This window comes from Crocodylus porosus, unplaced genomic scaffold (genome assembly GCF_001723895.1).
Source record: "Crocodylus porosus isolate Cpor-Errol unplaced genomic scaffold, CroPor_comp1, whole genome shotgun sequence".
NCBI lineage: Eukaryota > Metazoa > Chordata > Crocodylia > Crocodylidae > Crocodylus > Crocodylus porosus.
The window spans coordinates 27,784,211-27,810,596 of record NW_017728909.1 but is presented as its reverse complement, the minus strand read 5'-3'; the positions used below and the strand labels follow the sequence as shown (position 1 = coordinate 27,810,596).

Below are 26,386 nucleotides of genomic sequence, written 5' to 3'. Positions count from 1 at the left end.
AACACACACTAGAAATTCTTGACACTTTGTGCAATCTCTCTAGCTAGGACCAAGCTGAAATCTCCCTTTTTTTGTATTCTTGTGCAGCTGCTCTCTGAATTGTGGTTTTTTATCACTGCTGCTGAACCATGCTTCTAAAGTGCTTGCACCTTTTTTGGGGAACCTAAATCTCAGTCTGTCCATATCTTCCCCCCCTCCCCCCCAGATTACTAATGCATCTTTTTGCAAGGCAGCTTTTCTCTAGAAGTATCTTCTGCATTCAAATTATCATAGCACTTCTGCTATTCCCCTGCAGGCTGTACTGAAATTGGCAGGAAAGACTTGCTTTGCTGGCCTCCCTTGGCCTTTAGATTTTGTAATTGTAAGTTAATAGTTACATTCAGTAACTTTCAACTGAATTGAGTTGTGTATATTTTTTTTTTTTGGTACCAAGAGATAATGAAGAAGCACATGCTGTGAAAAGGACAAAGTACTAAAGCTGCCTAGAAGATGTTTACTATCTCTTGCCCTAGCTTCATAAAGAGAACTAGGTGACTGCTGCTTGCCATGCAGTAATTTGTGGCCTTTCATGAAGTGCCAAGAAGACAACTATTTGCAATTTTATAACAGTAGAATAAGTGTTCTGGTTCATATCATTGACTGACTTTATTGGGCCTAGCTACAGAATTGCCCTATCTAGTATAGGGGATGCTCTCACAGCTGTAACAGACTATGCACATCTCTAATTCCACAATTATTACCTAAGAATAAAACCAACTCTAACTTCATTTCATATAGTCTTGAAATGGGAAAAGGCTACCAATTCCTGTCACAACTTCAATTCTGAGCAAATGGAACAACACATGCATTTCTGAAGAACCATTTGTTGGTTTGGCTTGGTGTGTGGTTGTGTTTTTTTTTTTTTTCCCCTTGTATAAAAAAGGATGACCAAGTAAGTCTTGGAATGCTAGATTAATGTTCCATACAAACATGTTCAGAAGGGCTAGAGTAAGATAATCCTGCTAGGCTTTGAAATGCAGTGAACAGTTCAGTCTCTTGGAGATCATTCTAAGGTTTCTTAGGCCTGCTTTTGGGACCCCAAAATCCTAGAACTTCTTAAAGGCTAACCTGATTTGGGGGGTGGGGGTCAGTACTCCCTTCTATTTAATGCAGTCTGCAGCAGATGACAATAGTTCTCCTTGAAGTAGATGCTCCATGCTAAGCCAACTCTCCTCCTCAAATAAATGAGTAAACTTGAAGAAAAAGTACTAGTACTGGGATTGTTAGTATTACTTGTACCCAAGAGGAGGTGTTGGCACAAGACCAGAGATTCATGGTATGAGGCTTTTCCTGTGCTTCTAAATAGCACTACCTTGAGCTTTAGTATTTGAGGTCTCTCTTTAAATAGACTGTATGAAATGGTGTAGATGAATGGTCTGTCTTAATGCTAAAGTGTACAGGCATTCATACACAAATAGTGAGACCTGATCCTCTTTTCTCTCTCAGTAACCAATATTCAACTGCTAAATTCTCCCATTTAGGTGTATACCCAAACAAGTGAGAGCATGACTTATGAACTCAGGGGGGAAGAAGTTTGTTTTCCTTCTCCTGCCAATAGAAAGACTAACTTCTTAAACTAATAGTTCTATCTAGATTTTTTTTTTAAGGCTTTTTTTAAAAAAAACAAAACAAACTTAAAGACCAAACCTTTTTTTGAGAACATGAGATCTTTTTTGTAGATCAAGGATTGCATAGGAAACTTCCCCCCCAATCTCTTTAACTTCAAGTCAGGCCGCAGGTGGTTAGTGTGGCAAAGGTAAGAAATGCATCTGGAAAGGCCTGTACCCAAAATACAAAGTGTGTCTTATTGTCCCTCCCCACCAACATAAAATTGAGGCCAAATAAGCTCATATGAAAGCAAGTAGTGCTCCTTGGAATACTTGAAGGCAACAGCAACACTTGCCAACAGCCCTTTGTTAAGGTTTGTTAGAGCATTGGAGTCAATGGCTACAAGGTGGCCTTTGTATAGAATGCACAGGAGTGATGCATGGCAGGGAAGTGGCACTCTCTTCTTTCTTTCTATTGCAGTTGGAACAGGGGAGGGCAATTTATTTTGGGCAGAGGTCTGCTTACTGAGTTTTGGCAAGCCATCAAAGGCTGTGTGACAGGCAGCCAGGGGCAGATAAATATTAACTTTTTTTTTTTTTTAGGGGCCCCTGCAGGCAAAATAGAAATGGCCTGGTGGGCTGCATCTGGCCTGCAGGCTGCATTTTTGCCCACCCCTGAGCCCTCCTTCATGTAACATAATAGCACATCTAAACTTCCTATGGTTCTTACTGAGGGCTCGTTCAGCTGTTGGTAGCCACTTCATTTACAAGTGAAATGACATGCATTAGTGGGTTTGGAAGCTGAGTTAATAGCATCTGGGGTTAACTCTACCTCCTTGAAATATCACTACTTTGAGTGAAGGTGGGAATATCATTCTGAAGGCCACTTTTTTTTTTTTTTTTTTTTTAACAATGGAAGTAGCTTCTTGCATCTTGCAAATGGCTCTTATTGCAGTAGTGCTATACTACTGTCTTGTACAGTAACAACAGGGTACTTGCACCAGATGACTGATGCATGAAAATAGTACCAGTTACCTTTCAAAACTGGACAAACAAGGCTATCTGAACCTGGAAGGCAAGCCCAGACTTAGTGAAACTATAGGCTAAGGCCACTTCTTACAAACCAAAGTAAAATACTAAGATGTACGGGTACCCAGGCCGAAGCAACAGAGTTGCACTGCTTTCTTGGCATTATACTTGCTATGCATGTGTAGCCCTACTTCTTGGTTAAAAACTTTACACAGGACTGGATGTGGAAGGAACAGCCAGTAGCTTGATGCCCCTTCTTGGGTGGGAGAACTCTTGGGACACATGGAACACTTTTGCTAAAACAAATTTGGGTAACTGGAAGGCAGCTGTGGATCAATTAAACAAATTGGGCAGTATCTTTTAAAAAAAACAAAACCCAGGTATGAACCTTTCTAAATTACAAAAAATAGTAATGATCACTCTACTAAATTCTTTTTAACATGGCAACCTGAAGTGGGTAGGGGACCAGAAGCCTACTTGTCAAACAGGTGAACTTTATTTAGTATGTCTGCTGAAACATTCTGAACTAAATGTGGTGCTCTCCTGAGCTAGTGTCAACTAATCCTTTAGTCGGGCCTTAAAAACCCCCAACTCCCTCTAACAACAGTGTAACCTTTGCATACTCTTGGGCACTCAGCCTGGCAGTCGCTTTCTGCCCTTTGCAGGACAGAAGTAACATACTAAAACAAACTGTAGTGCTCAAGTTGCATAGTATATTAAGCCAGCTCTGTAACACCATGTTCAACACTTGAAAGCACCAAGTGCACAATAGTCCTGCTTGTTCAGTAGGAAGTGGCAATATGTGGTAGTGTTTTTCAAATAGAAAGCATCTACCACTCTTGGAGTAGATCTGGGTGCCAGGAATCCACCTGGTGACACTGCTTTTGATGCCCATATTTCTAGAAATGGGGCCTCAACCCAATTTCTCTTGGGGGTAGGGGGAGAGATTTTGCCCTTCCTGTTTGAAGGGCAGTTCACTCTCTCCATGAGCAAATGAACTTCCTCCTCTGTGTAGAACACTTTTTGTGGTGGTGGTTGTTTAATTTCACAGCATTTAACAATGGGCTGCAGCTCTATAGGACTGCCTGGCTTTATTCAGCAATCTGAAGACTAAGTTGTCCTGTGGCTAGTGCTAGTATTTCTTTCATTCACTGAAGTCTGGAATGATGCCATGGCTCAGTCCATGGTACCTAATTGCTGGAGAATGCATACCAGTAACATGAGCAAACACCATTCCAAGTTGTATTCCTCTTAAAATCCTCAAATACTCATCTTGCTGCTTTCCAAGGAAGCTAAGATTATAACTTATACAATAACTAGGCTTGCTGTGGCCTAAAGTAAACGTGGCTATCTGGCCAGAGGTTCTGAGTTTTTTAGTCCATGTCCAGATGAGCATAGCCATGCATCTGTGGCACCATAGATTGTATCTGGAGAGCCACATACTGCATGGTCCATTGTCTTCCACAGTGCAAGGGAGCAGCATAAAAGGGGTGGGGGGGTCTTATTTAGTGTTTGGGTTTTTCTTTTTCTTTTGTTTTTTGTTTTTTTGTTTTTTTGTTTTTGTTTTTCTGGTTTTGTTTCTCTCTTGCCATACCATGGCTTCCTCCCCTACCCCACCCAGGGTCACATGCCAGAGCACACAATACAGGCATTCCCTGGGGACAATGTTGTTGGCTGTCTTCAGGGAACCAAATGTCTGTTCACATCTGGATATAGCCTCATATATGAGCTTTTTGGCTTCCCTGACTAATCTGACAGCTGGGATTGATACTATAACCCATTTAGCCTTTCATTCTCCTCCTCAGTGGTGAAGCTGCCTAGAGAACTTTTTTGATGGAATCTGTCAAGCTGACACAGCCAAGAAGTTTCTTTCATTTTGATTTAACTTGCTCAGTCCATTATCCTTACCAACCCTCTCCTTTTGAGCCAGCTGCCTTGGTATCTAGTTCCCTCTCTCTTCTACACTACTCAAACTATTACATGCTTTAGTAAATACTACTATTTTACCCAATTGCTTTTGAGAGGCATCTTGGCAAGTTCTAGATGCTCAGATGAATAATTCATCCCTAAAGAGCTTGGTGTTGTGGTGGTGGTTTTTTAATGGCTATCGAACTGTTTGATCAATCCTGCTCTTCATAGATTAGACCATAGTTCTTGGGCTTCAGGAGAAGGTTGGTAAAAGAACAAGTTGAGGGCTTATTCAGAAAGGCTGGACATGTACTTGTACAGGGGGGTTGGACAAAGCACCTGAGGAGCTGGCTAATGTGATTGCAAAGCAGCTGGCCACTTCTTCTGAAATCTGTGACCTCCTTCAATCACCATGATTTAACTAAAAGCAAATATAGTGGCCATCTTTGAGAGGGAAGAAGGATCCAGGGGATTAGACTAGTCAGCCTCACCTTGGTCCCTAGAAAAATCAAGGACTCCATTTCTAAGGACTTGGAGAAGGTGGTGATCAGGAACAGCTGTCATGTATTTTACCAAAGGGCAAGTCCTACCAGATATAGTCTGATTGCCTTCTATGATGACTGCCTCTATAGATGCGATGTACCCTGACTTTAGCAAGGCTTTTGATAGTCTCCCACAGCATTCTTGCAAGCAAGCTAATGAAGTATGGGATGGATGAATGCACTGTAAGGCGGGTAGAAAGCTGGCTGGGTTGTTGGGGTCAATGGGTAGTGATTCAGTGCCTTGGTCTAGTTGATAGCAGTACCAAGTAGAATGCCCCATGGGTTGGTCCTGGGGCTGGTCTTTTATCAATATAATTCATTTAATGATCTGGAAGATGGGATGGAGTACACCCTCAGCAAACTCTCAATCTCATCAAGATGCCAAGAATAGCAGACATGCTGGAGGGTAGGGCTAGGTTTGTCTCCTTGTGGCCTAATCCTCCATGTTCCTCAGTCTCACAAGGTTCAACAAGGACAAGTGCAAAGTTCTGTGCTTGGGACAGAAAATTCCCGTGTATTGCTACAGGTTTGGGAACAAACAAGTTAAGCAGCATCTTGGGAGAAAAGGACCTAGGGGTTACAGTAGATAATCTGACATCCTGGGCTGCATTAGCGGGAGCATTGCTGGCAGCTCAAGGGAAGTGATGCTTCCCTTCCATTCTGCATTGGTGAAGCCATATCTGGAATGCTGTGTCCAATTTTTGGGGGGCCCCCCACCACAGGATGTGGATGAACTGGAGAGTCCAGCAGAAGGCAGTGAGAATTCCTTCAGGATTTAGGAAGGTAAGGCTGACTAGTCTGCTTGGGGCAGTGCTACAAATTCTCCAGTGCAAGGATTGTGGGTAAGAAAAGCTCAGCCCTGGAGTAGTGCTGGTAACTGTACAGAAGCTCAAGGAGAAAAGGCTGACCTAATCCAGGTTAGACTGATCTAATCTTCCTGGAACTTCTCTGCAGTTTGCACTTTGAATCCAAATATAAGGTCTGCACTCAAGTGAACCAAGTTGGGTGGGCTAGCCAATTTTTAATGTGATCTAACTTCCCCAAACATCTTGTATGCAGCCTTACCATTTGGCTGCAGAAATGGAAGAATTTTTCCAGGAGGTGGTTCTTCTAGAAACTTCAATTCATTTTAGTCAGCTGCTTTTTATAAAACCCTGACTCATGTCCTGTGGCTTCTCTTAATGATGTCTCTTAAGACTTGCTTGAAATACAACCTTGCTAGGCAGAGGACTATACTTGAAAATACTAGGATAGGTAAAAAAGCTAAAACCTGGTTCATCTAGTCATGATCTTAGAATCATTATTTCTAAAGATTCATGGCAATCCAAGACTATAATAGGACCAACTCAAAGTTTGTATTTAAAACAGCCCTTTAAAAGAGAGCTATTCAGAGCTCAGTTGAGGTATTACTTGGGCTCAGTTTATGGAACTCCTAATTCTGAACTAAAACCCCTAACAGCTAGCAAATGAGCTAGGCTGCTAGGGTTGAAGCCTTTCCATCCTCTCTGCAACACTGAGGTGATGCAGTATACCCAAGACCTGACTTCTACCTCTTGGGCACCCAGTGCTGCTTGGCTGCCCAATACCTACTCTGTTCCACCCTGTTAAAGCTCATGAAGATGGATTAATCCATTTAATGTTAGATAAAAGATGCATTAATGCATCTAGTAATTTTAAGATTCTTCATTTTTTGTGATCTTAAATGATTTGGGAACTGCCCCCAAGTGACTGAGGGACCCTACCACTTGCTCCTGACTAGCAGGAAGGCAAAAACCATGATTTTAAATATGGTGCTTGTTGCCTCCCTACGTAGTTGGTACGAAGCAGCAGGGCCCCTCAACCAGTCAGCAATGGCTGGGAGGGGACCTGCAGGGGAACCAGCAGGGATAAAGGTGCTACTGCATGGCCCACTTCTGCTATGAATTTGGTCAGTCCCTAGGTGCTGATGTCACTTGTGCACAAATGGCATGCAACAGGAAACTGTTCACACTTTTTAGATGTGGGTGCTTGTGGAGGTGTTTGGATATCCAAAGTCATGTAGCCTTTAGGAAGACTTCAGCTTCCTGATTTTTTTTTTTTTTTTTTTTTTTTTTTCCCTTGTCTACAGCCAGAGGACTAGTAGATGCATTCCCATATTTTGATGAAGTTGCAAATTCTCAGTGAGTGCTAAAACTGCAGAAATAAATAATACTCTAAATTTTATAAACGAGTCCCTTCCTTCCCCATACCTGAACCCTTACTTGATTTCTATCTAGGTAGCCTTGAAAATGGACCACTAATTTGTGCTAGAATGAAGAATCTTTCCCAGGGAAGCAGGCAAATGGCTACAACTTAATTTTAGCCATTCTGCCTGATGCGGCTTTTTGTTTTTTAAAAAAAAAAATGGTATAGCAAGAGACTGGGCTTCAGTGAAATGGCCCCTCAGTCACTTTTCCCAAAGCTGCAACCTTCAGCCTCTATACAGTCTATCTGTATGGTTGATCTTGACTCTGCTCAGACCTCCTAAAAACAGCAGGCAGTTGTCTAGCTATCTGATCTGGACTAGAAACTAGTGCTAGATCACAGATGAAGCATGTAAAGGCCACAGCTTGCCCTAGCAAACTTGCATCCACATGCCCTCCTGTACTTAGGTGTTTGTAAACTATATAGTAAACTCAGAGTTGCTTAATTTATACTCTAGTTTACATCTGCTCCAATTGATACTGGTTTAACAGTGATTATCCATCTCTTTCTGAAGGTAAAACTATGCCTTCTGACTATCTGGACTTACAATTGCACATCATGTGTTGCTTTCTCTAGTGCCTTTTGGAGTTGAGGCCTGCTTCCATCTCACAATGTCTAATGAAGTGGAAACAGCTAATGTCAGCACCCAGCCTGACCAACAGGCAGTGCCTAAAGCACAGCCTTCAAAGAAAGAAAAAAAGAAAGGTAAGATGAAATGAAATGCATTACTTGCAAGTGTGTATATTTTGGGGAGGGGCTCTGCCTTATGCTGGGGTTAGGTCCAGGACTCTAGCATAACATGAGTAACTTCACATTGGACTAGAAGACTAAGCTACCTATAGATATAAAATTCCAATCTATCAATACCTTTCTTCAAACCTACTGACCACCTAATGCTTCCAGTTTCATCAGGAAACAAAGATCCCATTGGACTGAGAAGCACCAAATGCAAGCATAAAATATTCCCTAGTGAGAACAGACATGACCAAACAGTGTGGGTGGGCACTTATATGACCACAACACTGCCCATAGCTCAGCCTGTTTTGAGACTTGCATGTTCTTCCTAGTTTGTACTAATGAACATGGTCTTATCTACAGAATAGACATGTGGCTGATCCCTTCTGGGTCCCCAAAAGTATCAAGATCCCTAGGGATGGAAGAGAAGAATAAACAAATACAAAAGTTCTAAAAGCAGGGTAGAAGCTAACTAGATAACCATATTCTTGGGTATAGCAAGAATACAGCTTGACTCCTGGCTCTTTCCAGACCAAAAAGCCTGAGCTGAAGGAACCAAAGCTCTACCATATTATCTGAAGGACCAATTGTTCCCTTAAACCTGTGTACCACCCTTCTCTTCCTTTTTGATATGAAAAACATAGAAATATGTCTTTTAACTGAATATTTTAAGTAACATTTTCTTTTCATTGGATGTAAAAGGCATAACAAACTTCAGCTGATGCCTAAAAGTTCAACATCTGAAAAATAGTATTCTCCTAACACTTGAATTCATCATGTAGCAAACAAGGTACAGGACTGAGCAAAGGACAGTAGCACTCCATAATACTGGATAAGTATGGGTGAAGTTGGTTGCTGCAGGCCACACTAATAGCTAAGCCTCTAGTTTTAAGCCAGCAGTAGCAAATACTGTTGTTTTAATGTCATTAAACATACCAAACTTCTACTGCATTCATGTGGGGTCTGGCTAGAAATTGCTTTAAATTGCTGTACTGGTCTGAGACTTTGACTTGCTAGAAAAGTTCTAAAATCTTTTTTTTTTTTTTTTTATCTTCCTTCAGGGTCAGAAAAGACTGATGAATTTCTCTTGGCCCGATTCAAAGGAGATGGTGTAAGATATAAAGCCAAGCTTATTGGTATTGATGATGTCTCAGAAGCAAGGGGAGACAAAATGAGCCAGGATTCGATGATGAAGCTAAAGGTAGAGACTTGAACTGCTCTGATCTATTTCTATAACATGGACTAAGTTAGAGGCAGGTCCAAAGGCACAAAATTTAAAGACTAATGTATCGCCCTGAACAAATGAGGCCTCAAAACTGGCAATTACTCCTTTTAATATAAACTGTCCTTGCTATGATCCACATGCACTTGGCTACTCCATCTTTGATTTGGATCCTCTAATACTACTTGTGTTGGTAAATGGCAAACATTCTCTTTGGGCCTTTTTTCTGCAGAAAAGAAAAAATCTAGAATATCAGGTCAAACCAGCTCGGTAAGCCTGAAAACTAGCTTCTACTTGTGCTGGTCAGGCACAAGTTGAATTCTAGCTACAAGAACAATGCTCTACAAGTTGGAGCAATGAATCCTAGAGAACATAGCCTTGGCTTCCATACTTTGACTGTTATGTGGCAACAGTACATGCTTATCTATGCCAAGATGAGTAGGGAAGTAGTACAAGTTAAGTGCTCATGACTGCCTTTCCCTCAGGAAGAAAACATGTACAAGGGAGTACTCTCAAGCTTGTTCTAATTGCAACTAGGTCTGAGGTGGATATGGCTTAGTAAGGTTGCTAGAGATATTCTGGTTCTGATGTAGAAACCACTTACAGGCTCAGCTCTGCATCATGTTTTGAGGCATGCAATATCTAGCATAAACTGCTATTTTGGAACTATTATCTTGGCTCTCCACAAAAGCACAATAGTGGACTGCAACCTGAAAACAACAAACTTGAATACTTGTGTTGCACGAGCTGAAGCTCAACTTCTTTGTCATGTTAACTAAATACACTAATACCAATGCCTCTGCCTTATTAGGGAATGGCAGTAGCAGCACGTTCCCAGGGACAACACAAGCAAAGGATCTGGGTGAATATCTCCCTCTCTGGTATCAAGATAATTGATGAGAAAACTGGGGTAAGGCTTCAACAAACAGATTTACAATAACTTAATATGGGTTGTAGCCACTAGAACTAGCATACTACTTTACTTTAACCTGATGGGTCTAGAGGTTTTTCTCCTGTTGTCTTCTATCCCTGTTCTTAGAATGAAGGAAGAATGTCACTCCAGTATCTGGAAGCAAGCCTTCACCTTCCTGCTTTATTTATGCAAAATGTAAATCTTTTGCTTTTTGCTTAACTTTTTTTTTTTTTTTTAAATATAGCATTGGGCAGCCTGCCTCACCTTGCATGTCTCTTATCAGCATTGGTTTTGCTCCACAACTTGCTTTCAGCCTTAGTTAACTACTTCTAAACTGCAGAGTAATTGCTACCTTGCCCTCACCAACTATTGTGTAGACTGAGCATCTCATGTGGTGTCTGAACAACCCCTTCATGTTCCAGGTGATAGAACATGAGCATCCAGTCAACAAAATCTCTTTTATTGCTCGGGATGTGACTGACAATCGTGCCTTTGGTTATATTTGTGGAGGAGAAGGCCAGCACCAATTCTTTGCCATAAAAACAGCACAACAGGTATGAATCCAGGTCTTGGACACCAGTACAGTCTCACCATTTTGGGAGATGTCAAAGAGCATATGCTTGTAAGCATGATTGCATCAAAAATAACAGCCTCATGAAGGCCTTTTGTCTGACTACTCTCTTTCTTTTTTCTCCCCCCCCCCCCCATTTTGAATAGAATTGGTGACTCTAAACTAAGCCTTGTTTAGTGCATCATGTTTCTCTAACTCAGTGCTCTGTCATGAAACATGCAAGCATACTGCTCAATTTACTGCCTCCTAGTTTTAAAAAAACCTGTTTGTCTTTATGCTGAGACCACAAATGCATTCTAAGAAGGTTATGCTGCTGCTGACACTTCAGGGTATGGAGGAAGCTTCCTTCTCAGAATGTAGGAGGCCTGGGGTGGGGAGGTGGATAGATCTGCCTGCAGCATACCACTTCAGGATCTAACTGAACCTGCCCAAGCAAAACCCTCTTTCTCTGCAACTGTAGAAAATAACTGTTCCAAAGAATGGAAGCCATGGTAACGATTTCATGCCTGAGTTCCTATACTAGGCAAGCCTTGCTCTCCAGTTCTATTATGTCTTAACCTTCATGGCTTTCTGGTAAGGAAAACCAAGATGGCAGAGGCCCAGCAGATCTAAGAAGCACCATTCTCTACTCTGGCCATCTTAAAAGGCAGGACAAGCACTACTACATCAGAACTGCCATAAATGTTTGTTTTGTTTTTTCCTAGCAGATGCTGAAATGAGTCCTCAGTTCCACAGTACCTATATAGCAAGTACAAGTCATAAACCTAAAGGCACTAGGAATCTTTAATGCTTGCATTTTATAGGAACTTGACACTATTGCTATCTTTTCTAGGCTGAACCTCTAGTTGTTGATCTTAAGGACCTCTTCCAGCTAATTTACAACATGAAGAAAAAAGAGGAAGAAGATAAGAAAAAGGCATGTAAAGTATGCACTTTCAGATTTAAGTTCTGGTTGTCAGGCCACCTTCCAGGTGACTAGAATGCTTTGGTCAGCTAGCATTTCTCTGCAAAATTTGGCATCTAGAAACTGACACCTGGATAATATCTACTACATCAGTTGCTGTGGTGATGCCTGTGCATATCTTGGTTCTAGATGCACATCAGAAATACTGACATCCTGTAGCTATGACCTACAACTAAGTCCTTCTGGTCTTTAAATAAAGATAAAGATGAAGGCTGATGCTGGCCCTAACTGGACTTCACAGCAAATGAATAGTTGCTTTCTAGTACATCACTTACTAGCCCCTCAGTCTGGCTGAGGATGTTGGACAGCTGGCAGGGGAAAAACTTGAACAGCTCTCTAGAAGGGATATGCCCTCTTTTTTTTTTTTTTTTTTTTTTTTTTTATAGGTAACAGCCAATGTTTTTGGGTTTTTTTTTTTGGGTTGGTTTTTTTTTTTTTTTTTTGTGTGAGACTAAAATCAGTAAAACACTTGAGGTAAAAGCTACCTTGCAACCAAGTAATGCATGCCCTTCCAAACAAGGGGTTCAAGTCCAGCTGCTTCTTCCCCCTATTCTGCCCAGTACTTATCTAGCAAGCATGTTCTAGAAGCCGTCTCCAAGCTTGCAACTGCTACTTTCAATCTTAATGAAGAATATTGGGGGAATAATGGAAGGGTCTCCACTACTTATAGGAGTAAATAGTCTAGATAATAATCTGCTACTGGTTGATGCAACACTTGGAGAATTAACTTCTTTGATGTATTGACTTGTTGTTGACATCTGTATGTGCTTCCATTATCTAGAATGGAGATACCTCACCTACTGATCAAGCTGATAAAAAACTGGTATGTCACTACTCAGGCTTGTACCCATGTTGAGCCTCAAGTATAGAAATTCAGTATAATGTAGTAATTGATGTACATGGTCTCTACTAAACTGGGTTAAAAGAAGGGCTGAGGAAGGAGATTTCTCCACCTACCTAGTTTGGTGGTAAGCAGCGACTTCTAGTACCAAATCTAACCTCCTAACTTAACTTTTTTTTATTTCAAGGGTGTTGACCAGATGGACTTGTTTGGTGATATGTCCACACCCCCGGATGTGAGCAGTCCCACAGTAAGTTGCATCTTGTGGTAAAACAAACCAAGATAAGGTGGTCATAAGGCTGCTTAGCCTGTGGAACTGAGACCTTGCCATTCTATATATGCTCAAATGCTTCATGACAAGCAAGTGATTGCATGCTAAACTAAGCAAATGCTGCTTGATTGTGCCCAACTAGCTTCTTGCAGAAGAACCAAAGGCTGATCCATTGTTTATGACTACTATAAAAACAAAGCTAATACTAGTCACTAATTAATCCTGATGCAGTTTTTAGCTGGGCAACTGGATGTGTATGGGTTTTTTTGATGCTGCCTAAATCACCATGGGGTACTCCCTGCAGGAACTGGGCAAAGATGTCCATCTGAAAGAGGCTGTAGCAATCTTGTAGAACTCTACAGTAGGCTCCAGCTAACTTTAATTGCCTTCCATTATCAAACTGATCCATTGAGCAAAACTTACTATCTACTCAAAGTAATGTGATCTCATCATTGGGACCTCAACTGAGAAGTACTTGCTGTTCACTGCCTAACAACAAAACTCCATCAGCCTCTTAAGGGTTTAATTTAGTTTCTAAAACAAAAACCTTAAGACTGAAGCTTCTGGGTAATTGCACAGATATCCAAGATGAGGGGATGGTTAGTATATTACTAGTAATAGCTTGTTTGTTTTGGGGTTCTTGGGGGGTGGGGAAGGTTGTTTAAACAGTCCTTGGCTACATGCCTGCCACAACACTTGAACCCACTACCACAATTTCAACATGCCAGTGCTGTAGATGTTGAAGATCAGTGTGCATTTGGGAATACTAAATGCAGCAATAGCCAGCTGTACACCTAGGCTAGGGACAAAAATAACTTGTTAACTAGCATGTGATCAAACTGGACAGTTAAATTCCAGCACAAACCACTTTCAATTATACACTTAAACCAAAGCCACTTCTAAGATCAACCTGGATTGATGTCATGGCAGACCAGACAAATTTTAATCTAAACCAGTTAATTGAGTCAACTGGTATCTGAACTTCTGTCCCCGATCCCTTCAATCTCTGAGGATGCTTTGCACCTCTTGCATACCCCCTCAACCAATCTCTGCAAAATAGCCTTCACCCAAGCTGTCTGCTCCAGCTGAGCAGGGGGGCATGCTCTAGCACCCCTAGTTTCTGGCCTGGCCCACTGCAGGCATGTTTTTGATGCCAGAAACAAATGTTTTCACTAAGCTGTAGATTGAACCATTAAGCAAGACTAACCTGCAGAGACTGAATCAATTTGGCTTCGGGCTTCTTGACTGCTTGGACAACAGCTGTTCATGAAGCCTTTCTACCTAAAATAGGAGGGCTCTAAACATGTGGGTCTCTTCTTGGGTAGCTGGTTTTTTGTCTCTAACTTCTGTTTAGTATTTCATTTTTTTTTCTATAAAAGCTCACTGGGGAACCTAGTAAATTTTTTTTATCACCTTGTGCATAAGTTTAACAGTCAACTTTTTTCCAGGTATTTCTGAGCTTGCACTTTCTACTGCTATTAGAGTGAGCTCTTTAAGAACTGTAGGCATATCTGCTGAATTGGATAATGTCAGTGTAGGGGTGGGGATTCCACTTAAGTATTTTTAACAACTTCTCCATCTCCTTGGTCAAAATAAGGAGTTCTAATTGCTGATGAGCATTAATGCTAACCCTCAAGCCTACAATGGCTGCCTGCCTTCATACTAAAATATGAAACCTAGCTTATATTGGCAGTGTTCTTAATGTTGCACCACTTGCTGCAGTAATGGCACATTCCAATAGTAGTTATTGGATTGCAATGCAACTAAAATTGGTGCCCTAGTCTCCTAGGCAATGGGAGGTAACTTGGTTCAAGAGACCTCCTACAGACTACTGCTGGAATAAGGTAATGTGAAAACGGGGCACTCTATAGGCAGGTAGATAAACAAACTGGGTGTAACAACATTGCTTTCATATAAACATATGAAACTTCAGGGCAATGCATGGAAGTAGCATTGCACAGCTAAGGAACCAGGCTTCTGCTGGGGGTGTAATTAAGTGATCTAAGCTCTAAAATATCCTGATGGCCTTGCACAAGACATGCAACAAATGAGGGGTTCTGTAACTCCAGGAATAAGGGTTTCAAGCTTTAACTGCTATAGAACTTTAATGGGTTTCTCTATTTAAAGAGCACAATTTGATATAAAGCAGAGTGTTTTTTGCCTTTGATCTCTAGTTTGCACTTTAATGTCTAGATTGTTTGTTTATCCCTTGCTGCATCATAATAAATACATTTGGCTTGGAGTCTGAGATTTTTAAAAAGAACTTGAATTAATTTTCCCCTTTCTCTCCAAACTAATAGGAGACTAAAGAGATCCTGTTAGTGGATCTTGAATCTGAAATTGAGAGCAGTAAAACTTGTATAAAAGAGGAGGATCTCTTCTTGAATGGCATCGCATCTCTTCCACGACCAAAGCCACAGCCATCTTTCTTGCCTGAAAGCTCTTTCTCTACCAATCTCAGCTTCTTTCCTACACCTACTCCAGATCCTTTCCGTGATGATCCATTTGCACAAACAGACAAATCTGCACAGCCTGCATTTGATTCTTCTCTAAAGCCTGCAGATCAGAAGAAAGAAAGTCTGAGTGGCTTGACTGTTCCAGTGGGGAATGGTGATATTGACTATTTTGGTAAACAGTTTGACCAGATTTCTAACAGACCTGGCAAACAAGAAATGCAGACAAGCCAGTGGCCTTTTGAGAGTAAGCGGCCTGCAGCAAAAACACCAAATGGGGTACCAGAGAGAGAACAGAATGGTTTTCTTGCCAAACCTCCAGTAACTCTGTTGGTAGAAAGCCATGGCAAGGGAGTATCCCTTCATAATGGAGTAAAGCTGGACTCTGAAAGCAACATCCAGCTTATGACACATGACTCGATAACAATAAGCCCACCTCCACAAAGTACCAAGCCAGGAAGAGGGAGGAGGCCTACCAAGGTGAACCATTTTCAAACTTCTAATAGTAAAGTGCATGCTGCTCTTGGGAAGTCTGGGTAAAAGAGCTTTCCTCTTTCTTAATGTATTCTGTAAACAGTAGCTAAAATGCCTCTCTGCACAAATGGAAACCTTAATTCTGTTCTACCTAGCTACCCATACTAACCCTTCTGCTCTCATGCTACTTTCTGATATTGTTTCTAATTGCTAAACATACCCTATCTTTCTCTTTTTAATGCTGCCATACTTCTCTAATTGTGGTAAGTAGTGTATGTAAGCTCAACTGAGGTAAAAAGCTACCAAACTAATCTAGAACACTCTATCAAATACAAAGAATGTGCATCTGGTGGTACAGAACCTAAAGCCCTTCTACCAGAAACCTTGCTTTCTCAATAAAATTTATAGTATCTCCAAGTCATCTTTTATTTTTATATAAAATACTTGTATACTAAATTTTTGAGGACACTTGCATGCCTACTGTTCAAGCTGGCAAAGTACATGCTTTGAACTAACATGGCTTAAATTCATGATGGTGTCTTGAGAAACAGTTGTTTTGACTCGCACTCCATAACTTAGCTACATGCTTTTGTGCTTGGTGTGCATTAAGTTGATAGAACTCCAAATACTGTTTTAATGCCTCCTCTTGGGCTGTAGCATCTAAGGTGCTGTCTTTACTGGTCCCTACAGGGTGCCTGGGTGAATCTTGTGTCCAACATATCTACTTCATACACTGCCAGTGCCTGGGCTTTAAAACAAACCAGGCCTAATCTCGTTCCTCCTCTTCCCTGCCCCATAAGACTCCATTATTCTTGATGAGTAGAATGACCTGTTTTCCCCTACCCCAGTCCCATGCAGGACAAATGAAGAGGTAGGCTGTAAGCCATCCAGTCTTGGCTGGAAAGATGTTAAGTCTCTGAGCCTGGAATTCCTAGAGTTAGGGCCCACCAACCCATTGGCTTGCTCTTTTTTTTGCATGGAGAAGGGCTGGAGCAGATTGCATTCTTGGATCAGAAAGGAATGCCAACTCCAAAATGCTTGCGACTGCTGCTTCCTTTAGTAGCAAACATCCCACACTCTCAGATGTCAATCTGCTTCAACTGAAGGAACTGTTCTACCACCTTTTTTAAATGGGAGTATATAACTGACTTCTGTCTCACTTCTAGACTGCAGCAAGTGACTTGTTTGGCTCGGATCTCTTTGCCCCTACTGCTACAGAGAGCATAGGCTTGACTTCTGCAGCAGCACAACCTGCCCCTGTGCAAACCAGCCCACTGGACCTGTTCAAAGCTAGTCCTACCACAGCACCTCCCATGACTGGTCTAGGTAGGTTGTGTTGTGGTGTTTTTGTTTTTAGGGGGGGGTTGTATTTTTTATTTTTAAAACCATTATGGCTAAACTGGCTCTTTGCCACCAGAATGCTTAAGAGTTCAGCCACTCCAGCTTCTGCTCTTATAGCATTTATTTCTCTGATCACTCAACATGGGTTTTTTTTAAAAAGCTATAGCTTGGAAGACGGATTAGTGGATGATTATCTAATTGGTTCTAATTTGTCTTGGACATGGTATACATGGCTCTTAGGACAGTTGGTCACTAAGATTTGGGTGTAGTGCTTGTTATTATCAATGTAACTGCCATGTGCAGGGAAGGAAATAGAGTGAAGTGCTTGATGCAGTCAGAGTAGTCAGTTCAGCTATTGTAACTACTAACAACTCCTTTCTGTGATTTTAAAGTAACATTTTTTGGAGGCCTTGGCAGTATAGTTGCCAAATTCCACTTGCCACTGACCAAGGTGTAGAGATGGCTGCCACTGACTTCAGGCAGGCTATTCTAGTAAGTGGATCCAATTTGCCAGCCCCAGGCTAGTGCTTCTTTGCCACTCAAATGGCATCTGCCCCAGCCAGCCCTTCCTAATATTGACTGCCTTGAAGATGTTCAGTGTTGTGGTGTTAATAATAATAAGTCAAGATGATGGAAGTCATTAGCTAGTTGTCAGTCAAAGTAACTCACAAGCTCTAGACAACCTTTTTTTTTTGCCCATGGGAAGAATTTTTAGTGAGCAAACTTGAAAACCATCCACAATCCCTGAGGAATTGCTTCAGGATTCTGCCACTCCTAGCTTTCAAAAAATTCCAGGGAAATAGCCCCACATCTTCTGTAAAACAGAATATATACCATCTGTTGGCCCTAGCAATTTGGCTAATGCCAAACTATTGTAATACTCCGGTACCATGAACTTGCAGAGCCAGTATATCAATATAGCTGGGCCCTCTAACTTTTTCATCCATTTAGATAACTAAATATCTTGGCTTGCTGCCTCTGTTCATCTCTGCATGAACAAATACCAAACCTTTTTCAAAGATTTTGTTTACTACAACAACAAAGAGCTCTATAGTATAGCTTCTATCCAGTACAGATCCACAGCCAAGCTAAAGACATGACTTCAATCCCTAGCTGAGCTATCACATCTTGCAGAGCTATATGGGATGGAAAGCGGAGACCTTGAGACTATTGTTGGTTTGGCAGGGCCAAAAATGTAATCTTTCTTTTTTGTATACCACCTTAGTTGTCCTTAATGTATATGTCACTTTTTTTTTCCCTTCTCTTCCCTACCCAAAAGTCTTCTAAAGCTGGGGAAAGGTTTGGGAGCCAGTCTTGTGGGGGGGGGAATGTAGCTGCTTGTGGTTTATTTTTATTTCTGGGGGGGTTATAACTTTTTTTTTTTTTTTTTTTTTTTTGCACACAGCCCAAAGAAGCTGCTTCATAGCTAAGACCTTGAGATTAGTGAGATGCACTGAACTTGGCATCTTTATGCCCTGAGCGGGGGAGAGCTTGCACAACTAGTTCAGGGATGGGGAATGAACCTAAAATGAAAAGGTCCAGTAAAACTTGGGTACCCAATATAGCAAAGCTGTATGAATTGTGGTGTGTAGCTAAATAGCCAGGCATTAAGACAATAGCCTTGAAGTGCATAGCATGCAATACTTGGATGCTATGCAAAATATAAAGCTTACAAACTTGCCTCTAGTCTCCTGAGGGACAGAATCTAAGAAATGTACAGACTTGCTTGGCTCCTGTCTGAAGCTGAAGGAGAACAGGGGACCCAATTTTGAGTATTTCTTGGCCCAAAATAGACTTAATACAAGGCAACTTTGAATTGGCAGGTGGCCAGCATAGCTGCTGCTTTAAACCATTTCTTCCATACTAAACAAGCTCTTGGCTTGATTTCTCCAGAAGATGCTGGGGGGGGGAGAACAGCCTTCTAGAGGCCCTCCCAGCTGAGACTAACTGCTTATTTTCTCTAAGTCTGAAGGCACTAATGGCATACCTTAACAGAATACATTGTTCTTGCAATTGAACCTTGGCAAACATTGATCCTTCTGAATCATGTCTGCATGAGGTCACCCAGACCCTCTTTAATGCATATACCTAGGGAGGAGTATGGAGAAATGAAGGCTACCCAGACCTTCCATTCCTTCCTTCAGGCTGTTTGGACTCAGTCTAGCTTTTAGATCCCATCTCAGACTTTGTGCCTCTGGCTATTGTTTGTATAAGCATCTTGGAATCCACCCCAAGTCTACTCCATGGCAGACAAAGATTCTACCATTGAACCACAGGGGACTCTGCAAGGAACCTTTTAAAATGGTTCAAGCCATTGGTCATGAATACATGTCCAAACCTGCTTTAAGCTACTTAACTCCTCTTAAGCTGAACTCTGATTATTTATATTTAAGGCAAACTTGTCTGGCATCTCTCAAGCCAAGCCCTTGGTATTAAAAGTTCCATTCCCATGTGATCAAGTAGAGACCACAGTACAGGAAACATTAGGTTAGTCAAGAATGCCTATTTTAGCCTCTGCTCAAGCAAGAGCTTGTTATAGACACTTCTCTAAAAACACTATAGAACCAGGTTAGTTAAACACTGAAGTGTATTCATTGTGTGTATTTCCTAGTGATGATTTGCATTAAAAATGCAGGCTTGCTATGCACAAATTTTTATTTTTCTCACTCTAAGGATAGTCTTTAAAGGATAAGGACTATATTGGCAGGATGGAACTCTGACATTTTTCTATATTGGTGTCCATGTGGTAAAGGGGAAAAGTGGTGAACTGTTCCTGTATAACTGCTCCATTTCAGGTAGCTTGCCAGTAACTTCAGTATCGCCATGGTGTACTCAATCATCTGTCTTCAGTCAGGCTGCATCGGTATTTCCTGCATCAGTAATGGGTGCCCAGCCTACAGGTTTTGCCCAGCCGCTTACTTTTGGTACTCAGCCTGCATCCTTTCCAGGCCCAGCACCTGCTCAGTCTGCTGGTCTCTGGGGTCAGCCAGCACGTGCATCTCCTACTGCTTGGGCACAGCCATCCACCATTACCAATCCTTTCCAGAGTACCATATTCCCTCCTACCACACTATCTGCTCAGTCATCTTCTATCCCAGCTACTAGCCCTCCACAGCCACCACCTAGAACTGCACCTCAGAAAGATTTTTCCAAGAAAGAAAGTGATGCATTCACTGCATTGGACCCTCTTGGAGATAAAGAAATGAAGGATGTAAAAGAAATGTTCAAAGACTTTCAGCTGTCAAAACCACCTGCAGTACCAGCGAGGAGGGGAGAGCAGCAAAGTCTAGCAGGTATTTCTTGAGGTTGTTTTTGTTTTCTACTAGTTACTCTTACTAGCAAGCTTGGACATTCCTAAAGACTACAGATTATGACCCTGAAGCTGACACTTCATACTAAAGTCACTAATAAATTCCCTCTTCCTCCAATGCACCATATCCCAAGTAGCTAAGCTTTTTTTAGGGGGTGGGGAAGGGAACCATTAATAGGGTTAATAGATGGGGGGGGCCCCCCCATACAAAGATGGCTTGCTCTACAGTGGATCCTGTAAAAGCTAATCTTCCACTGCCTGTCTGCCCGCCCCCCTCCCCCCCATGCCTTCCCTCAAACTAAAGCATAATTTAGGCTACCCTGTGCTAGCTTGGTAAGCAGCTAAATGCTGCCATCTAGCATCCAAGTGAAGTTGGTCCACTTCACTAGGTCTCAAACCCATGCTAAACTTGCTGTGTTTTGTCCAACTACAAATAATTTGGATTAAGAGCCAAGAGTCCAATTAACTTCAGCTCTGGTTCTTTAATGGCTGACCCCACCCCTCCAAGGACATGGTTGTCTGACTGCATGGGCTGAGCACAAGAGGCTCTGTGTACTCCTAACTTACTGGGTTTTCTTCTCCTGCAGAACCACCAAAACCTGCTCCTAGACAAAACACTCTACCAGATAATGGCCTGTTTGACAGCCCGTTTAAAACTGATCCTTTCAGTGCCCCTTCAAAACCCTCTGTAAGTACTGGAGAGCAGTATGCCTGCTCTAGACTCTTTTGAAGTCCTGCTGTATCTGGTCTTCAGCTGCAGTTGCTCCACTAATTCAGCAGTTTCCAAGAAGTTGTCACTTTATGGAGGGTCCAGAAACTTGCTTCCAGGTTTTTTAACTTAAGAACATAGTTACCTGGATTGGTCCATCTTGGCTTAAGTCATGCTTTCCCTCTTCCCCTATTTGTACAGGGGCTGGCCAGCTAATTCCCAAAGAGGAAAGGCACACGATAGGAAGGGCTTTCTTTTGCAAAAACAAAAGCTGCAAAAGCCTGAATCAATGCTTGCAAATTCAGTTCAACTCCTGATTTCAGAAGAGTTAGAAAATAGAAGGTGTAGCTCCTGTCCTCAACAAGAGGCTCCAGCTCTAAATATCACTAAGGGAAGGAAATGGCCTAACAATGTCTCATCTGGTACATGAGACTTGTTCCAGAGTTTTTTATAGATGGCTTCATCTCCAATTCCAGCTTACAATAATAAAACTTAAATTGCACTTACTAGCTGAAGTCCAAACTAACATGCATTAGACAAGTGACCTTACCAATAAGATGATGCCCTCTTTTGGGTTTTTGTTTTATCTTGGTTCTAATGTAGCTTTCACTTTGCTAGCAAAGTTGAGCTTTTTTGTGCACTTGCCATAATGGTTAGGTTTAAACAAGAATAAGTTGCTTTGATTTGGCATACATGCAATGTATAGAATGTTTAGCTAGTAGTGTAAAGATAGAATCTGAAAATGGCTTATCAGCATGTGTGGCTTCACTGGGAGTATGTTTCTGTTTTTAGATGGCACCTGACCAACCATCAACTTCTGATCCATTTGGTGATCCTTTTGGAAATCCATTTGCATAAATCTGGTAGGTGACCAAACTGATCAATATGGTGGCTTCATAGAGAATGAAACTCATTCTTCCTCCCATGACTGAAGAGAAATTTTGGAACAGCCCCTGGTTGTCTTGAGCTTACTGGTTGTAGACCTTTTGCTTGAGGGTGGGGGCAGGGACAGGAGGGAAGAAAAGAATTGGAAAGGAGGGACATTAGCATACTAACAAGGCTTTAAGGTGCAAGAGCAGGGTTTGTTTGGCTTGTTCTTGTTTTTAGAAGCTTTTGGGACACTAGCTCTAAAAGCAGACTTAATCCACTTCTACCACTTCAGTAACTGTAATATTACAGAATGTTAAATGAAGTTCTACTAAGTGTGGGAAGTAGTTATGGCATTTGGCAAGATCGTAAAATCATCCCTTTTTAGAACAGTAAAATCTTTCATCCTAAGAATTGAGTTAGACCTCATCCAGGAAGTTAACCAAAGCAATTGCTAGAATGATGGACATCCATTTAGAAATTTATCAACAAGAAAAGAATTCAAATAGCATACAGCAAAACTCATTGCTAATGAAAACTTAGCCAATATTTTACTTGGGTACACTGAATGTGCTTGAATAATATTTGTTCAAATAAGCATTTATCTTAAGTTGATCCATCTCTAAATAAACCTATTTTACAGAATGCATAATATTGTTGTAGTGTCTCTTTAAAGAAGAAACTTAATTCTAGAATCTCTATAACAAAGAAGAAGTGCCAGTATTGTACCCAATTCATGTCTAGGAAGACATGCATACATCTCCTGTAGTTCATAATGGATTTTTTTTGTTTGGAGGTTACTTCATGCCAAAGCTTGTCTAACTCTGGCCTGAAAAGCAGATAAGACAACAGAGTTGCATATGGCTGAACTCTGCAAGTAAATGAGCCCACTTTTCTAACCTCCCCTTTTCCCAAGTGGAATTTGTCTAATGCAAAGATAGTTACCAGAACTTTAACTTTTTTTTAATATTTAACTTTTAGAGCCTCCATTCCAGGAATATCTTATGTGCAGGATCATCTGGCTACTGACTTGTAGTAGCAAGGTCAGCTGGCAATTTTGTATAATAAGTACATTTTGCTATTCTACTTTTTTTTTTTTATTTGGTAAGATGTCCTGAAACTTCCTTTTGAATAGGAAGTACAAAAACCTAACACCACTACATCTGCATTTTAACATGGGGCCAATTACTTATTTCTCTTAGAAACTTAACATTTTAAACAACCTGGGATCCCTCTACAAAGCTACATTTTCCTGGTTCTCTGTTTGTCTAGCAGTAGTTGAATGTTGCTTTTAAGCTGTTGGACAATTCCTAACTCTTTTTTTTTTTTTTTTTTTCTTCACTTGACCAGAAACCCAGGCATAACCAACAAAGGACAAACAAATTGGACACCCTGACACTACTGTCTACTTGTTTCACTTTTTGCATTGGCTGCCTAAATCAACTTGCGTTCATCCAGTGTTGCAACTTTATACTCATCAAACTTGGCAGACTGAAGTTACATTGAATGCTGTTAAGTGGAGAAATACCTACACTTATGCTGGAGATGCAGGTCTTAAGTTTTTTGGATGCAAATTTTCTATAGCCTTTACAGCTTTCCTTTATGAGAAATGGACAAGTCATGTGAACACATCTTGCTATTTCTAAATCTGATCACTGTCACAAAGATGGTAGCACTTACTGTAATGAACTGAACACAAAGTTGACAATGAATTGTTTGGTCTCCAGGCAGAGGAAGGGATTACTAGCTTAAGTTCTGCATCACCTGGGTCTTTTCTACCCTACCTGATGGGATCACATGCTCTTCCTTTCTTTAAGGCATTCATTTGCCTCTTTTTTTTTTTTTTTGAACTCATCCCTCACATGTTAAAATGTACTTCTGTCTGGACTATCACTAACCAGTAGTGAAATGTGGCTCTCTTGTATACTACTTTAAACAATAAAGATACAAACCAAAGTAAGCGGTAAAGAATCTTGCCTGCCAACTTCTCCCGGCAAAACTCCACTGTTCTCCTAGGTTTTTGGTGTTTTGTCTTTTGTCTTCAAAGGACTGCAGCAGAACTTTTGGAAAAAACTATAATTGTAAATGAGAAACTGAATATACAACTTGGCTTCAGACAACTCCTAAGCAGCAAAGTCTGAGAAGAGGGCCATGGATTTAAAATCCAGGTTTAAGATGACCTGGTTCTAACACCTTTGGTGCTACAAGGGTTTTTCAGGGAAACAAAACGATTTGAAGATTCTGGGTTCTTAATTGGATGGAGAATGGAACAAGCAGATAAGGTGTTGGTGGTTTGTTTTTGTTCCTTTTTTTGGTGAATGTACCTGATGTTTGAACTTGAATCAAGTGCTTCCTCACATGTATTATGACATGGCACAGCTCCAGTATGTTGGAAGGCAAAATGACAATCTCTGATTTTTTATGACTTCCATGCCTTGGTTTAATGTAAATTTGAGGTACCACTTCCAGTAATACAGGAGATGGTCATCCCTATTTAAACAAGGCAGTGCCTTTTCTGAGAATCTGTACTAACAGATTTAATAGCTAAATTGGTCATAATAACCTTGGGTCTAATCCAGATGATGGTTATAGCTGATCAATGTCTTGTTGGTTTTTCTGTCTGACATTGGAAAAACACAAACTTGAAATACTATTATGTTTCTGTAATTAATAAAGTGGATAATTAAGCAAATACTTAACTGGACAGAACTACTAAAAAATCAATTTGAAGAAAGCTTTTTAGTGACCAATTCAGCCAGTCATTCAATTTTTTTTCTGTACATAAACTTTCCTTGTGCACTTTCTGCAATATTAAAAAAAAAAAAAAAACTGTCTTGAACTGGAAATGTATGGATGTTACACTGTGTCTATATAAACTGTAGTTTCCCAAGAAGTGTTACCTATTGAAATTAAAAGATACAGCTTTCCCCACTTTGCTTTCAAGAGCTGCATTTGTCTGTTCACTTGTTGGGGGGGGTTCTCCTTTTTTGGTTTCTTTCCAAGTCCTGAAATGTGCAAGCCACCCACTTGCTACATGGCATGTTTTGAAACTTTTTTTTTATTGATCACAGTGACACATTTTAATGCAGTAGTTCTGACTTCCAAACTTGGCACTAGACCTGAGTAATCTCTCCTCTTCAATGGTCTATGTATGACCTAAATCAGACCAGTGATCTGTGTGGACATATCCAAACTAGCATGCATGTGCAGTCTGCAGCAGCACTGCACTCCAGTCTGCAGTACCACATGCAGATGTTTCCTCATGCTGCTAACTTGCAGCATGGGGTGAGGGTTTTTAAGAGGCAGTGGCTATGTGTGGGATGTCCTTTTTTTCCCCTCTGGTTTTGACACTGGGATGGTCTGGTATCAAAAGCTACATGCTAGAAAAAGTAGGGCAGTGCATGTGGCGGCAGCAGCATGTGCTCTCTGAAACCAGAGACTGGCCAGCCAGAGGAACATTGTCTGCCTACTGGCCCAGCTCCCTGCTGCTGGATCACTGCTGCAGCCCCCAGGTAAGGTGGTTGGGTGTCAGCCCAGGAGCTGATGCCTGCCTGCCTGCCTCCCCACCCCAGCTGGGTGCTCTAGCACCTAGCAAGCTGCCCATGTCCACAGCAAATGCCTGTGCACAAGTAGCAGGTGTCAAACTTAAGTGAAAGGAATCCATTTGTACCCCTCTCCCCTCAAACTATAGACTGCTACAGGGTAGAAGTAAGGGTCATCTTTCTCAGAAATGAATTGAGGTGAGTTGACCCATGTGAATGAAACAAACTGGGGGCATGTCTGTGTAAGAGGCTTTTTGTATACTTGATTTAGCTGTTGTCTAGATATTACAATCTCTATGCTACAGAAAAGCTTCATTTAATAGCTGCCTGAAATATAAGCCATTTAACCTGACCTAGTTACAAAAGAGATATTCCAACTTTTTTTCTATATTGTATTTAAATAATTCCTATGATGGAGTTCTGAAACTACTGCATGATGATCATTGCTTCATATGACTGTTCTAGATGCTTCTTTATATAAAATGAAAGTGTCTCAACTTTGGTATATTTTATGATTGGTGGGTTTTTTTGTGTTAAGATTTTTAACTAGATACTGGATGGAAGGTTATTGGGGAAATGTAATGTCTGAAATGAGATTAGTCTAGTCAAAGTGCACTCAAAGCTAAAAATGACACAAGTTAATTGTACTGACTGCATATAAAAGCTATTAGGCCTATTTTATCACATTACTCATGCCACTGCCTGGACATTCCAGAACATGTTGCCTACCTACTTGGAGACTGTAGAGTATCTTTTATCTGCCACTCCAATTTCCATAAGGATATGGAGAAGGTACATAAAGTGCAACTAAATCTAGATCAGTGCTGTGATATTATTTTTTTTTTTTTTTTTTGTACAAGAACCTAAGAATTCTAATGTGTGGGT

The 26,386-nt window shown here is 41.0% G+C and overlaps 1 protein-coding gene and 2 long non-coding RNA genes across 4 annotated transcripts in view; 1 reads left to right on the top strand and 2 right to left on the bottom strand.

Annotated features, from left to right (window-relative positions):
* The window catches only part of DAB2 (DAB2, clathrin adaptor protein), a 29,378-nt gene extending 6,046 nt beyond the window's left edge, over positions 1 to 23,332 (top strand). Inside the window, exons 2-14 of one of the 2 annotated variants that reach the window (XM_019531991.1) lie at positions 7,803 to 7,993; positions 9,085 to 9,224; positions 10,057 to 10,155; positions 10,581 to 10,712; positions 11,562 to 11,645; positions 12,475 to 12,516; positions 12,722 to 12,784; positions 15,106 to 15,738; positions 16,899 to 17,058; positions 19,869 to 20,366; positions 20,971 to 21,071; positions 21,885 to 21,955; positions 23,310 to 23,332. In XM_019531991.1, coding sequence (XP_019387536.1) covers positions 7,900 to 7,993; positions 9,085 to 9,224; positions 10,057 to 10,155; positions 10,581 to 10,712; positions 11,562 to 11,645; positions 12,475 to 12,516; positions 12,722 to 12,784; positions 15,106 to 15,738; positions 16,899 to 17,058; positions 19,869 to 20,366; positions 20,971 to 21,071; positions 21,885 to 21,950 — 2,112 coding nt within the window. In that variant the 5' untranslated portion in view covers positions 7,803 to 7,899 and the 3' untranslated portion in view covers positions 21,951 to 21,955; positions 23,310 to 23,332. The remainder of the gene's footprint in view (positions 1 to 7,802; positions 7,994 to 9,084; positions 9,225 to 10,056; positions 10,156 to 10,580; positions 10,713 to 11,561; positions 11,646 to 12,474; positions 12,517 to 12,721; positions 12,785 to 15,105; positions 15,739 to 16,898; positions 17,059 to 19,868; positions 20,367 to 20,970; positions 21,072 to 21,884; positions 21,956 to 23,309) is intronic. The other variant, XM_019531992.1, reaches the window with a different exon arrangement.
* On the bottom strand, positions 4,107 to 16,697 carry LOC109307856. Its single transcript, XR_002100376.1, has 3 exons — positions 16,411 to 16,697; positions 10,229 to 10,234; positions 4,107 to 4,137 (listed from the first exon to the last, which is right to left on the bottom strand). It is a non-coding gene; the product is annotated as an uncharacterized LOC109307856 (long non-coding RNA).
* On the bottom strand, positions 21,923 to 23,387 carry LOC109307855. The gene is made up of 2 exons (XR_002100375.1): positions 23,302 to 23,387; positions 21,923 to 21,952 (listed from the first exon to the last, which is right to left on the bottom strand). It is a non-coding gene; the product is annotated as an uncharacterized LOC109307855 (long non-coding RNA).
* Between the last annotated feature and the right edge of the window lie 2,999 nt (positions 23,388 to 26,386).